The sequence below is a fragment of the Coturnix japonica genome, chromosome 1 (assembly GCF_054131305.1).
Source record: "Coturnix japonica strain WE chromosome 1, WE-NBRP24, whole genome shotgun sequence".
Classification (NCBI taxonomy): domain Eukaryota; kingdom Metazoa; phylum Chordata; class Aves; order Galliformes; family Phasianidae; genus Coturnix; species Coturnix japonica.
Window position 1 is genome coordinate 117592406 of NC_140663.1, and position 14329 is coordinate 117606734.

At 39.2% G+C, this 14329-nt stretch overlaps 1 protein-coding gene across 3 annotated transcripts; it reads left to right on the forward strand.

The window, feature by feature from the left end:
• Positions 1-1049: 1049 nt before the first annotated feature.
• On the forward strand, positions 1050-13751 carry LOC107306001 (arylsulfatase H-like). Of its 3 annotated transcripts, none has more exons than XM_015848745.3 (11): positions 1050-1186; positions 3733-3782; positions 4008-4157; positions 4770-4891; positions 6361-6483; positions 9298-9721; positions 10569-10705; positions 11266-11400; positions 12015-12177; positions 12465-12586; positions 13044-13751. In XM_015848745.3, the coding sequence occupies exons 2-11, from the start codon at positions 3757-3759 to the stop codon at positions 13412-13414; spliced, it is 1773 nt and encodes a 590-aa protein (XP_015704231.2). In that variant the 5' UTR covers positions 1050-1186; positions 3733-3756; the 3' UTR covers positions 13415-13751. The 3 variants fall into 3 exon arrangements, 2 of the variants coding, with proteins under 2 accessions (XP_015704231.2, XP_015704239.2); XM_015848753.3 differs by lacking the exon at positions 1050-1186 and adding an exon at positions 1382-1648; XR_014947517.1 differs by lacking the exon at positions 1050-1186 and adding an exon at positions 1385-1648 and having other exon boundaries at positions 11266-11457.
• The last annotated feature ends 578 nt before the right edge of the window (positions 13752-14329 follow it).

Below are 14329 nucleotides of genomic sequence, written 5' to 3' on the forward strand. Positions count from 1 at the left end.
AAGAGAGGTATGCTTAAACCACAAGGTCTGCTCTTCTTCCTTTATATTCCTCAAACCATGGCTGTGCCCAGGGGGCAGTTCCCAGTATAAGGTATAAGCAGTGCCTCTTGCAGTGATGCTCTGGTCCAGCTTTTTCTTGGTTGGGAGGCCCCAGATAAAACAAGGAGATAGGAGATGATAGATACATTCCAGCAATGTCACTGAAGACATAAACTCAATTTTATGCTACACTATAAATTCAGTAAATAACATAGCAGTTATAGAGAGTCATTCTACATTGCAAATACTATACAATTTGTAAGAAGGCATGGGAAAAAAACACAAGAAGCAATAGAAGAGCTGTGGAGAAGCCCTAGCTGCATGAAAGCCTGTTCCAGTCAGCATTGGGACTAATGGCATCCTGAACAGAAGGATGCAGTACCTCCAAACATGCTTTTTTTTTTTTTAAAAACATGCAGCAGCAGAGGGCATCAAACAACAAGGAATCCTTTTCATGTTAATGAATCTTGAAATACTAACATTAGGGGGGAATAGGAAATGGAAATGTACAGATTGAGTGACTATATGGGAGGCTGGGAATAAGGAACAGGTACTGAGAATGGGAGAGAAGGGAAACCAAGCACATCATGTCTCCTGTGTGTGTGCCAACCGTAACCATCCCAGCACAAAACTCTGGGGTTAGGAGAAAGTGGGAGAGGGGTAATATACACTGCTGACACTGCTGACACCAGTTATAGAGGTGCTCCATGAATAAACCAACCTTGAATAAACCAACCTGAGTACTGCCGTTGGTGGACCTCCAAACCCTAACCTAACGATGTTCCTTCTTTTAACATACGAAAGCACAGGAAATTCTGTCAGCAATGCAAGACTGCTGTTTGATAACATCTTTCCCAAAACGCTTGGTCTGATAGGGCTCAAACAAGATAATCAAGAAAAAGCACACTAGCTTGCATGTAGCTAAACCATTCCTTTGAGCACTGACAAGAAACCAGGCAGCACTCACATGTCCAGCCAAATGACTCATTTTCAGGATAAGCAAATTCTTCCTGCCAGTACCTCACCACACCCTAAGTCTGCATCCTACTGCAAGTGCAGAGGTGACACCATCATTGCTGCAGGCTCTCAGGGCTGCTGTAAAGTGAAGATATGTGCTCAGTTTCCACAGGCAAAGAAATACTGCTTTGTAAGTACAGCTCTTTTCTGTTTTTCTGAGTGGAAGTGAGGAGAGGTTTATGAGGAGCTGTTGCTGCATCTTTATTGGAGCATGTCAGACCTGAATGAGATCAAATGCTTCCCATGAGAAACCAGTGGCTGGGCAGGCAGGCACTCAGCTACACCTCCAGGGTGCCAGCCCAACCCTCGTGCCTACATGAATGTTGCCATTGTACAGATGGCAGCAGGACACGTAGCTTGAGGGACCATAGCAAAAGTCATCCCATCCAGCTGCAGTACAGCACGGCTTTCCTGGGGGGAAGTGCGCATGAGCAGCCAAGGCAGATTTAAGGACTGCCTTCAGAACAGATGTGGGACGCTGCACTGCTGTAGCGGTGGTCATGCTGAAAAGTTTGGAATGGTTTTAAGTCGGCTGAAAGACCACATTCCAGTGCCCCAGCTGCCTGCACTGAGCCTAACCTGATACTGCCAGGTACCGTATTCATACTCCCTTGCTATCTCTGGAAATGCACAGGAACATTATAATGGGCCTTTGGAAAAGTTTCTTGCTGCTGTAGATAAAAATATCTCAAGGAAACGTTCAGAAGGCATTTCCTTTAACAACAGCATTGTTCTCATTCATGTCTGGGTACAAAGTGAGAGCAGTTGGCTGCAGAATACTTATCTGAATGTGCCTGTTTTGTTGTTTGTTTTTTGCTTTTTTGCTTTTTTTATCTAAATAAAGTCTATATCTTAGAATATCTTAGAAGGTATTCTCACAGATTGAGAAGGACCAAACTGAATGGAATATAACCTGCGAGAGCTTTCAGTGAGCGCTGCCAAGGTGATGTCAGAAGTGGCTGCTGTTGTTGGGAAATGTGGATCTAAGTGTAGCTGAAAATATGAATGTTTTACCTTGTGAGAATTTTGATAGAGAAGTGAAGAGACTTTAAGAGTTTAGTCAGTAAAGGGAAATAGTAAACTATAGAAGACCTGCAAGCTATTTCTCCTCAGGATCATTAACGTGGATGAAGAAAGGGATACTACTTCTGGAGGTGCTAATTAATGAGACAGGAGGAGAGCTCTGCTTACAGCTGGGTTCAGTTCAGGTGCAGAGCAGCTGCTTGTGACCCCTCAAGGCACTGATTCTTCAAAGCACTCACAGCCAGGCCAGAGAGAAGCTGTCTGCACGCAACAGGGCCCCCCCTGACTTCTCAAAAAGGTGATAAACTAGGAAAACTTATCTGATAAGCCCTTGTGCTCCCCCAGGAGCTGCTATGGTTTCTCTGGCAGCATTCCCATTGCATTCATTGAGGCAGTGGCCAGACAAACATAATGTCACGCAGTGCTACAAACTAACTGTTCTCTGCATGTTACCTGCTATTTACAGGCAGTTTCTGAGGAAGCCCAGCCTGGAGCTCCACCCTGTGCTTTGAATTAGGATAATCCAACTGTGAAGCACAGGTAGTTAGAGATAAGTAATTACACCTAAATGTGAGCATTTCCACCTCCCTTTAATTTCGACTTTCGGAGGATAGCAGTATGCATATGTAAAACTGCTGTGTATCCCAGTATTTTTCCCGTACTGGCTTAGGAGGCAGCAAAGGCACAAGCCCAGATGCAGAAATCTGGGTGTCTGTAGATAGCAATGTTACATTGGTACTGATATATTGCAAATGGCTGAAAAGCAAATATCCAAGTATAGAGGAGTAAATTTTCCCACTGAAACTTATACACTGAGGAATAAAATGTATGAGCCATGGTTATTAACTAAAATGCTAAATATTATCATTTTTGGAAAACAAAATGTTAAACCAGCACAATTTTGAAAAGTGGGATGTGGGATGGTTCAACAAAACTGGAGATAAAATTGAAATGATTCTTTTGAAGAGCTTGGGACCTGGGGTCATTTGGTTCTAACTTTAATCTAGCAGTTTGTTTTGTCCTATCAGTCAAAGAAAAATCCCCATGGGAACTTTTTCAGAAAGCTGTACATAGAGATGAGGAATAGCACAAAACCCCCAAATCTGACGCATACAAAGATGGAAAAAACTCAGCTCAGGGTTTAAAGTCGAACAGTAAGAGGACGCAAATGTAGTGTCTTCTGTTCTTCACTGAATGAGTATGATTAGGGATTCCATGGCTAAAGTTTTATCTCATGAGCCTGAAAGGAAACTTGGACGTTATGTGAAGAAGCAGCAGGCTGTTACTATCTCAGTGATTACAGAAAAAAAAATATGAATGTTAGAAAGGATGGGATTTTAAAAAGATTTTCACTTCCTTTCTGACTAAATGCTATTTTTAATAAAGCTGAGCTATGTAGCAAAGGAAAATTATTTTGCTATTTTAAGTGAAACATCTTCACAAAAGAGCAAAATTCCTCTAAGACCTGAGGACATCCTATCAATAAAAATAACATTAATGCTTTTACTCCTCTTCATTTACAAACTGATCAAAGTCAAACTAAAGCAAGTAAATGGATGCTGATGGGCTTTGATTAAGTTTTTTATCAGTTTTTATTGCAGTGACAACTAGAAAGATGCAGGCTTAACCAGGCTCTTTCTCTTGGTTTTATAGGATCTGAACGCTCCAAATGAAGAAATGATCTGGCAACAATTATCACACTGGTATGAAAAAAAAGTTCATGAATTATTTTAATATTATTATTAAATCTGAAGCCATCTAACTTTAATAATGACAGAACACCATATTAAAAAGAATTGGCTTTCTGTGAAGCATACTCACAATGTGATTTTTTGTTTGTTTGGTTGGTTGGTTATTGATTTTACCACTGTAATATTAGAGAGATGAATGGTCAGATCACTGGCTTCCTTCTTTCTTCTGTGTTTCAGGACGTGCCTGGTCAAAGCCCTGATTTTTGGTCTGCTTCTGCAGCCACTAATGACACAGCCTTCCATCATCACACAGCCAAACTTTGTCCTGTTGATGGCTGATGATCTTGGTATAGGGGATGTAGGTTGTTACGGGAATGATACTATCAGGTAAGGAAATAGCATATTAATGGACAGAGCTGAAGTTTTATACAAACCTTCAGTCCTTTGCCCATCACCAGCCATTAGAGCGGTCTTCAAATTCATTTACTGGAGAACTGGGGAGATTTCCTATGAGAATCACTATGTAAGTGTAAATAACACTATCTGGAGTATCTTACGCCCTAGGGAGTGTTCCCAGGGCTAGCTCTGCTATGCAGAGCTGTTCTTATCTGGGAAAGTTCTCAGAATCTCACCCTGACTGGCACCAACTGGCAAGTTTCTGGCAGGCATCTCTGCATGGCTCAGCCTCCAGCATAAGATCATCCTCAAGCTGTGAGCTCTTTTCTTCAGTAGCAGTGTGGTGCCCTTCATGAACAACCTCCAGAGCATCTAGGAAATAAGAAGGAATAATTTATCCAGATAGCTTTTTAAAAATTATTTATTTACTTTAAAAATATATAAATAAAAATAAAAATAAAAATAAACTAATCTTGAATAAAGTAAAGATAAAATAATTCAAACAGAAAATAATCCCAAAACAGAGGTAAGCACATTATTCCTCATTCCCTTTCCTTTGAAGGCCCTGTGATTGATACCTGACAGTGCTGGTTGCTCTTTTAGGACTCCGAACATTGATCGCTTGGCAAGGGAAGGAGTGAAGCTGACACAACACATCACTGCAGCTCCACTTTGCACCCCCAGCAGAGCAGCATTTCTCACTGGGAGATATCCCATTCGATCAGGTTTGCCTTGCACAGTGAAGTGGCCTTTAAACATTACTTTGTTGCTGAATGGAACAGTGCTATATGGTGGGCACAAAAGAAATGAGGGTGCTGTGGACATGAAGGCAAATGAAGACTCTGCAGCTAGGTCTAATACCTTTGAGGTTTCGTCTGTATGTATGGGGTACAGTGAGTCAGCCTGGGGGGGGAGGGGGGGTGGAGAAAGCCAGCTCTGCAGAGTAGCTTGCTACCCATCACCTAGCAACTCTGCTCTAGTACAGCCAGAATGGAGTTGGTACTGCTTTTTGCCTTCAGATATGTTATTACAAAGAACAGGAAAAGTAACGCATCTTTAAAACTCTGGTTGCATTGATTTCTGTTATGGGTTATTTCCCATTTGATAGGGGAAATAGTGCAGCCCTAAACAGAACAGAGTAGGTGTCTGTCTGTTTCCTCCAGGCTGGGTGCAGAGCAAGTTGTTTGCAGGATAGCTTTATTATCTGTGGATCAGAATGAATCTGTCCTACATAATAACAGTTTGACAGCTGTATTATTTTTCTCAGTTCCATTTTTGAATTTAAACTACTGTCCTGTCAAAATGCATTTTTGATCTGAAGAAGTATGATAAACAAGTGGCTCTGTATGTTTCTGCCAGTGACTACAATGCTTGTGCTACTGCAAATGATCCTCAGTGCCTCCATTCCTGAGGCATTTAGAAGCCAGTGTGTAATCCTGTTTTCGTACTGATTACTCCCACTGAGATTGCTGGAAATGCACATGCACTTGCATAGACCCTGTCTCCCATAGTAACAGCAAAGCTAGGACATCTAGTGCTTCCATGGCATATCATACTTTACATTACATCATTTGACAGGATTATGTTACTATATAATGTTGAGTAACAGGTTATGAACCTGCAGATGTGGAGAAGATCATTATGTCATGTAGCTTCTCTGTGGGTATTAGCAGCCATATACTGGCTCTGCCACTCTGCAGGGACATTGTGAATTCCCTGGCAGCCTTATGCAAGGTGAAGTTTGAGGGTGACAGAGGGCCAGAATCTCCCTCCTGAGATCCCTGTCCTCATCACTACACCAGGCCAGCACACTGCTTGCAGCCTGGATGCTACTGCAACATGTAAATGCATCTGTGCAACTGTGCCAATGCAGATTAAAATGGTGCAGTGTGAGCTGCAGAGAAGGATAACTATTGTGCAATGAAGAGATTTAACTCTTTCTTGTCCACCGTCCTAGATTAATACCCCCAAGCTTACAGCATTAGGATAAACATGTAACTTTGTAAAACCAATGAAACCAGGAAACAAGGAAGTGTGTGTAGGGAACATGCTTTGGCAGGGGGGTTGGACTCAATGATCTCTAGAGGTCCCTTCCAGCACCTACAGTTCTGTGATTCTGTGATTCTGTGAAGTACATTTCATAAAACTAACAGTTATACTTGTTGAGCTTTTGGTTTACTATTATATTTTGTAGGAATGGATGCTATAAACAATTATCGTGTTATTTTTTGGAATGGCGGCTCAGGAGGGCTCCCTCCAAATGAAACCACTTTTGCCAAAATACTGCAGCAACAAGGCTACAGCACAGGACTCATAGGTATGGAAATGTTTCTGAATCATAGGATCAATCATAGATTCATAGAATGGCTTGGGTGGGAAGGGGCCTTAAAGCCTACCCAGCCATCACCTCCTGCCATGAGCAAGGCTGCCCTGCACCAGTTCAGGCTGTCCAGGTCACCATCCAACCTGACTCTGAGAGCCTCCCAGGATGGGGCACCACAGCTCCTCTGGGTAATCACCCTCTGAGTAAAAAATTTCCTCCTAATATCTAATGACCTAAACTGTGCTTCACCCATATATCTCAATCAAATTCGTTGGTTTATTTAGCAACTGCACATTCCTCAGCTGTAATATTTGTATTTCCTGATCCAAGCATATTGTGTTCTGACCAAAAAGAGTCTCATGAAAGAAAAAATGTCTGACAAAAAGAATGACCTTTACTGTTGGCCTTCTTTCAAGCATGCTGACATTATGTCATCAAAATGTATATTGGAAAACATGATGTTAAATATATTAACTGAATGCCATTCTACCAATTATTACAATGCTATTTAACAAGAAAGCAAAATATGAGTTTCATGCAAATATGCATGTTCCTGCTTTACATGGATAAGAGCAGACTCACAACTTGCACAGGAGGGAACAGCTGCTGATTAAAACAGCGGAAACAGTTCAAAATGTCATGGGATTTGCTCTTTCAAAAACAGAAGCAAAGCAATTATTTCTTTTTAAGTGCATCATGCCACTGTAGTTCAACAATATTTAAGCACAACCCACAAAACATTACATCCTGCAGCATTAGTAGAAATTCCATTTTGCTTTATATTTTACAGGCTTTTTAAAACATGATCCAGTTTGAAATGATTATTTATCTTAGGTATATCACATGGCATTGCAGACTCAGGAAACACAAAAGTTCCTGAGATGAATATTCAGTGATTTGCCCTACCTCATCCAAGCATCTAAATGCCCACAGCCAAAATCTACGGCTGACACAAAAGAAAGTAACAGTTGCACAAGAAAACTGAATTTACTGGAAAAAAAAAATATATATATATATGTCAGCAGCAATGGATTTATATTCATCCAGCAGAATAAATGGAAGACATAAAGAGCAAGAGCAAACAATGTGAATTTTTCTGTTGGATTTGTAGCAATGTCTTTTTAGTTGTTTTAAACCGCTCATAAAATAGCCTGTGCCCATTAGACAAGATCTTCAGCTTGGCTTCAGTTTTTAATCACTAATGAAATAACCAGATTTGTCCCCACTTTGAAGAAGAATTGCCCTGCAGGGAGATTGCTGCATCCCACCTGGGAGATATCTAGCAAAATGTGCCACCATTTTTCCTGGAATCTTAGCTATAATCACATTGTAGACCCCGAGAGTGTCTTTTAGTCATGTAGTTTATCTAGATTGACAGATTCTGATTAAATGAACTTTCTTGGTAGAGTGGCATAAAAGAAAAATTAAAAACTACTAAAAAAAACCCAAAAAACATAAGAATAAATAACATTCAAGTCACAAAGCAAGAAATCTTAAATCGCATCCACCCGTACCATTATAACTGAATGTCTACTAAATTATTGCGGCTGAATTTGTCATTGGTTTGTTCTGCACACAACCGGTTTAACTGCAAAGTTAAATCCTACTGATAAACTGTGGTTTGATGGAAATACTTTGCAGAGTCCTTGCATGTCATAAAGCCAATGTTTTACAACATACATCCTCAAAGAATAGTTTATCTTTATTAGACAATTTAACTTCTGCAGTTTTGGGCTTTTTGGAGCATATCAAAAACCTTTATCAAACTCACTTAGAGATTACGGTGTCAAAGTACATCTGAAGTACAAGGATGCTTTAGCTGAACCTGTATTTATGATCAATATATCGACATGTTCATTACAAATCTGTTTCATTTTATAGCTGGCTGTAAATATGTTAAAAGGTAAACTGAATATAGATTTTGGCTGTAAGTAATTCATACACCTGGAATATAGTTTTCCCCTTTCTTTATACTAACATCCAAAAAGTAACTTATTTTCTTTGCTTAGGATAATATATTTCAGTAAGTTCAAAGTTCTTTAATCCACAATAAGAACTGGTTGCAAATTAGTTTTTTAGTTAAATTCTGAGGGTTCATTTTGATCTATAAATCTGAGATCCAAGGCCCCCACTGTATCAGAGGTTGTAAAAAGTAATTAAACTACACCTTCTGTATAAGACAAAAGAAGTAGATTCTGAATCAAAGATATTCTTGAGCCTCAGTGTTTGAGCCAAAGGAGCTGACTTGTGTTTCTGTGTAAGTACATAACCAGTCTGACTGCATGGACTTAGAAGGAAGGAACAGCATAATATTAATGTGCCATTCATTGTAGTAGTGAACATCTGATCATGAAAAAAAAAACACATGGTATTATAAAATGCTCCAAGGTCTGTGCTTTCCAAGGTCTCCCTTCTCCCATTTCATACCTGACAGGTCTTCAGGAAGGCCATACATTTTGAAGAGTGTGAAAAAATGACTTTTTCCATATATCTAGTTCCTTTCATAGTCCAGACTTATTTACATTTGATCATAGCTACAGAGCATGAATATGGATACAGAGAACTAATAACTCTGGTGGAAATGTATAATGTATAGTTGTTATCATTCATCAGTTATAGGATATACCCTATTTTATCCATACATACTTAATATGCAGAAAAAGATACCACAAACAAGGGGGGAAAAAAAAGAAAAAAAGAAAAAAGGAAAAAAAACAAGGAAAACAAAGAATTTTGAGAACTGCTTTAATAAAGAAAAGTTCATTTTTACATACTATTTATTTACATTTTAATAATATACATTTTCAGGGAAGTGGCATCTAGGCGTTAACTGTGAACACCGAAACGACCATTGTCATCACCCTTTGAACCATGGGTTTGATTATTTTTATGGGATGCCTTTTACACTAATAAGTGATTGCCAAACGACAGAAGAACCAGAGATGGATAGAGCCTTCAGAAGGAAAGTTTGGCTTTATACTCAGATGATTGTCCTTGCTACACTCACCACTGCCATAGGGAGAATCACTGGCTTGATTTCTGTCCACTGGAAAATAGTGATTTGCCTTGCTGTGTTTACTCTCCTTTTCTTTGTGTCCTGGTTCTCAAGTTATGGATTTGTAAGATATTGGAACTGCATTATAATGAGAAACCATGAAGTCACTGAGCAACCAATGGTGACAGAGAGGACTACATCTTTTATCTTGAGAGAGTCCATTTCATTTATTGAAAGGTAATGTGAATTTACTTTGCAAACATTTGTTCTGTTTTTTTGTTTATTTGTTTTTTGCATGTCCTTCAAATTTTAAACATTTTTCTCTGTGAAGTCTTTGTAATTTCTTTAACAGAAAGTAGAATAACGAATATTATTACATATTAATAAAGATTATATAGTATTAAAACAAAACACAATGCAGTCATTGGCCACAGCCAACATGGGTTCATGAAAGGAAGTCCTTTTCAACCAACTTAACCTCCTTTGTTTGACAGCACTACCCACATAGCTGTCAAAGGGAAGCCACTTAATGTAATCTTTCTGGATTCCAGCAAAGCTTTTGATACTGTTTCTCACAGTATCCTTCAGGACAAAATGTCACGCATACAGCTAGACAAAAACATAATGTGATGGGTAAACTACTGTCTGGGAGGCCAGTTCTACTAAATGGGGTCAAAGTGAGGTTCTACAGGGCCAGTTCTCTTAATTGGTAAATGATAGCAGAACTAAGTTTCCTGGCAGGGGAAAGAAAAGCGATGAACTAGCTGTATCATGCAGACAATGTGGGGGATCAGTGGCAGGTGACAAACTTCTTCATTTCAGTAGTACTGTGATATTTTGCAATAGCAGAAAGTGGAGCTTCAGTATGAAACATTTCTATGCATCACCTGGGGGGAAAAGTGAGAGGGTCAAACAGTATTTTATCAGACAAATCCTAATTGCTGGGTGTTAACTTACAGTGTAAGATGTTTCTGAGTTGAAATATGTATGTAAATCATAATATCATTTTCCATTATGTCTGAGCTCTGTATGTATTGAGACCCTTCCTCCTAGTAACCAAATGTCAATTTCTGTTTTGTTTTAGAAATAAGCACAAGCCATTCCTCCTCTTTCTTTCCTTTTTACACTCCCACACCCCTCTACTGACAACAGATAAGTTTCTTGGGAAGAGTAGCCATGGTTTATATGGTGACAATGTAGAGGAGATGGACTGGATGGTGGGTAAGTCGCTAGCAGATAAAAATGTATCCAGCTACTTAATGACTAGCTGCACACAGTGAAGTGTAGTAACACATCCTATAATAAAAATGCAGCTGCCAGTAAAAGAACAAGGAACAGAATTAACAGTGGGAAGGAAAAAAAGTCCTAATGTCTGTCACTGTTGGCTTACACTGTTAGCTTTTTATTTTCTAGTCTTTGATCAAAGGAGTCTTTCCATTCTGCGTATGCAGAATCTAAGTTTTTGCTGCCTTGAATAATGCTTTATTTACATAATTTTACAGCACATTTCTCTTTTTTACAATATAGGCTCCTGGTCTGTAACCATCATTCTTGCACTCTCTTTTCTAAACTGCTAATTATAAAAGAGTTACAGCATGTCATCATTTTTTGCTTTTGTAGGGAGTGAAATACAAATATAAATCTAAGTCCTGCAAAACTTTTCTTTTAATAAACATTGATTGTACCTACATGGATTAATGTTTGCAAGTCAGAGGCTAAAAGGTATATTGTGTGTACTATATTTTTAATTTTTTAATATATATGCATTCTTGTGTTTGCAGGGCAGGTTCTAGATGCTATTGACAAGGAAGGTTTGGAAAGAAATACATTAGTTTACTTTGCCTCTGATCACGGTGGATGGCTGGAAAGGCAAGAAGGCAAAAGGCAGCTGGGTGGTTGGAATGGAATATACAGAGGTAAGATGGTGACAACCCAGCAACAACTACAGTATTCAGGGTACCACTAAAGCTTAGGTAAGACTGCATGTTTCAGAATTAACGTTTTTATCACTGGGAGTTAATTATTATGCATACAAAAATGTACACAATTCTAGCATGTGCAAATAGTTGCACGATGAGGAACTGGCACTTCCTCAAGGGAAAACTGATTGCAAATTGATTGTTATTCCATATGCTTAACATCCATAAATGTTATAAGATCTGAAACTTTGCTTTAACTGCAGCAAGTATTTTATATGGTTGTAAAAGAGGAGAACAAGGTTGGGAAATTGCTTAGTACTAAAAAATGTTATCAACTCTGAGTTCTAATGGTGCAACATGCTTATAAAGCAACAAAAAGAAGTGAGAATAGAAGGTAACTTGAGGAGCAATTGAGTGAACACATTATCAGTGGTTCTAATGAGGAGCTTAGTGGTAAACTCTAAGAGGATAAGGAAAACTCGTGAAGATAATGTTAGAGAGTTTATGCTAATACAGAATATTCATCTAAAATTTCTCCTTATTTTAAATTAACCATTTATTTTAATGAAAATTTGGGAACTTTTTGTTTGTTTGTTTGTTTTCAATGAAAGGTGGAAAAGCTATGGGAGGCTGGGAAGGAGGAATCCGTATCCCAGGGATATTTAGATGGCCAGGAGTGTTACCTGCAGGCAAAGTGATCAGTGAACCTACGAGCCTTATGGACATTTACCCCACAGTAATTCATTTGGCTGGAGGAGCAGTACCTCAGGACAGGTACTAACGAGTGTCCTTATTCCTCCCTTTCTCTCAAGATAATAGAAGATTTATTTCTGGTATATATTCTAATGGTCTGACATTTTCTTTTCCACTCCTGCTCCTTTTCTAGGCACATAAGTCACTCTAGCTCAGTCACCTCTTCTCTACATTTGATATGCAGGATCAGCTTGTGGTCTACAAGCATCTTCTTTGTTCAGAGCTGTCAGTTCCAACCAGAGGTGTCCAGAGGGAACACAGAGCTGTACAGCTGTCCCCAGTCTGATGATCTCCATTTTTTCTTTTAGAGTAATTGATGGCCGAGATCTGATGCCTTTACTGCAAGGAACAGTTGATCACTCAGAGCACAAGTTCCTGTTTCACTACTGTGGCACTCATTTACATGCTGTGCGATGGCACCAGAAGGACAGTGAGTACAGCTATTATTGCCCAAGAACTCAATTTAGTCTGCAGGAGGACAGATTTATTTGCCCTTTTGAGAGGGGAATTCAAGCTTTCCAAATAGTTCCACATGTAAGATGATAAAGAACATTACCTGTACTTATGTGACACAAAGTATTTGCTCATGGCCTCTAAGTATATGACATGAGTTCTGTAATACCAAGCAGAATACTGGAGTTCAGGATGGGTCTTGCCCATCTATCTATATGAAGAAATTTAGAAAAATCAGAAATCATTTTACAATACTAGTTTATATTTGGTGTCATTTAATTTAAATGACTTTAGGAAACTATATTAGGTAGTTAATGTAGACCAGAAATGCAAACCAATCTCACAAAAATGAACTCTAGGAAAATGCTTGATCCTCTAATGCTTGGTGATAATAACCAACAGTATCATTCTGAGCCTTTTTTCTTTCCTGGCAGGTGGAGCCATTTGGAAGGCTCATTATGTGACACCAAACTTCCGTCCACTCGGGGCTGGGGGTTGTTACGACAGAGGATTTTGCCCATGTTTTGGGGAAGGTGTGACCCATCATGACCCTCCACTGCTGTATGACCTCTCACGAGACCCTTCTGAGTCCCAGCCTCTGTCAGCTGATACTGAGCCACTTTTTGACACTGTAATAGAGCAGATTGAGAGAGCCACTGAAGAGCACCGCAGGACACTGACTACAGTTCCACAGCAGCTCTCTGTGTACAACATCATCTGGAAGCCGTGGCTTCAGCCCTGCTGTGGGACGTTCCCGTTCTGTTGGTGTGATAAAGAAGGTGATGATAAACTTGCTGACCTATAAAGGCAATAACTGAAGTTACCCAAGGTTTTAGATCATGAATATTTTCTCTGGGGTGTGTTTATTAAAGGATTGTTTGTTTAGGTTTTTGGTTTTGTTTTTAATAGAGACTTTATTTAAGAATTGTTACAGTGAATTGCACAGTATTTGGTAAAGGTGGCTTTAGACTGGACGCTCTCAGGGAGAGATAAGAGTAGTGTGATCTGAAGAGCATGTTTTAGTTTGTATTTGCTGACAACTGAATGAATAATTCAATTATACTGAAATGTAATGACATTAGACTTCTACCAGTAATTATACAACTTATCTTTTGTTGTTTATGAATGTCTATTTAAAAGTTTTGCTGTGTTTTTTCTTTTTCTTCTGAATTTGTGAGTCACTCAGGGATTAAGATTTCCTTTCTTTTTTATAGTTAGCAGCAGTGCTAGATATCCCTGCAATACATTTTTGCAGACTTTTACTCCTACCTCCCAAATATTTCCAGAATATTTCTTCACAGAATCTCCTTTAAAAGTAGCTTCCTTCCTTGTAGCCAGTCCCTCCAACAGCAGTGATGATGGCAGCTGGTTAGCCTGGGACTCCTTCATCAGGAATGACTACCTAGTTGAGGCAGAAAGTTTAGAAGCTAGATCTGCATATTACAAGCTGGATCTATCAGTGCTTTCTGAGAAGGACAAGCATTTTCTGACTGCAGTCAGCTGCTCTTTGTAGAGAACACAAAAAGGAAAAAAATTCCCTTTCCAAAACCCCACTGCAATCATCTTCCTAAGCAGCATTAGCAAGCACATAGTGTCATTGATGGTCACACAAGTACAAAGTCATTTAAGCACAGGTCACACAATTTATCTCAGTGCCCTAGAAATGGCTAGGACTCATTTCTCCTTTAGTAAATGTTTAGCTTATTTTGCTTGTATTTAC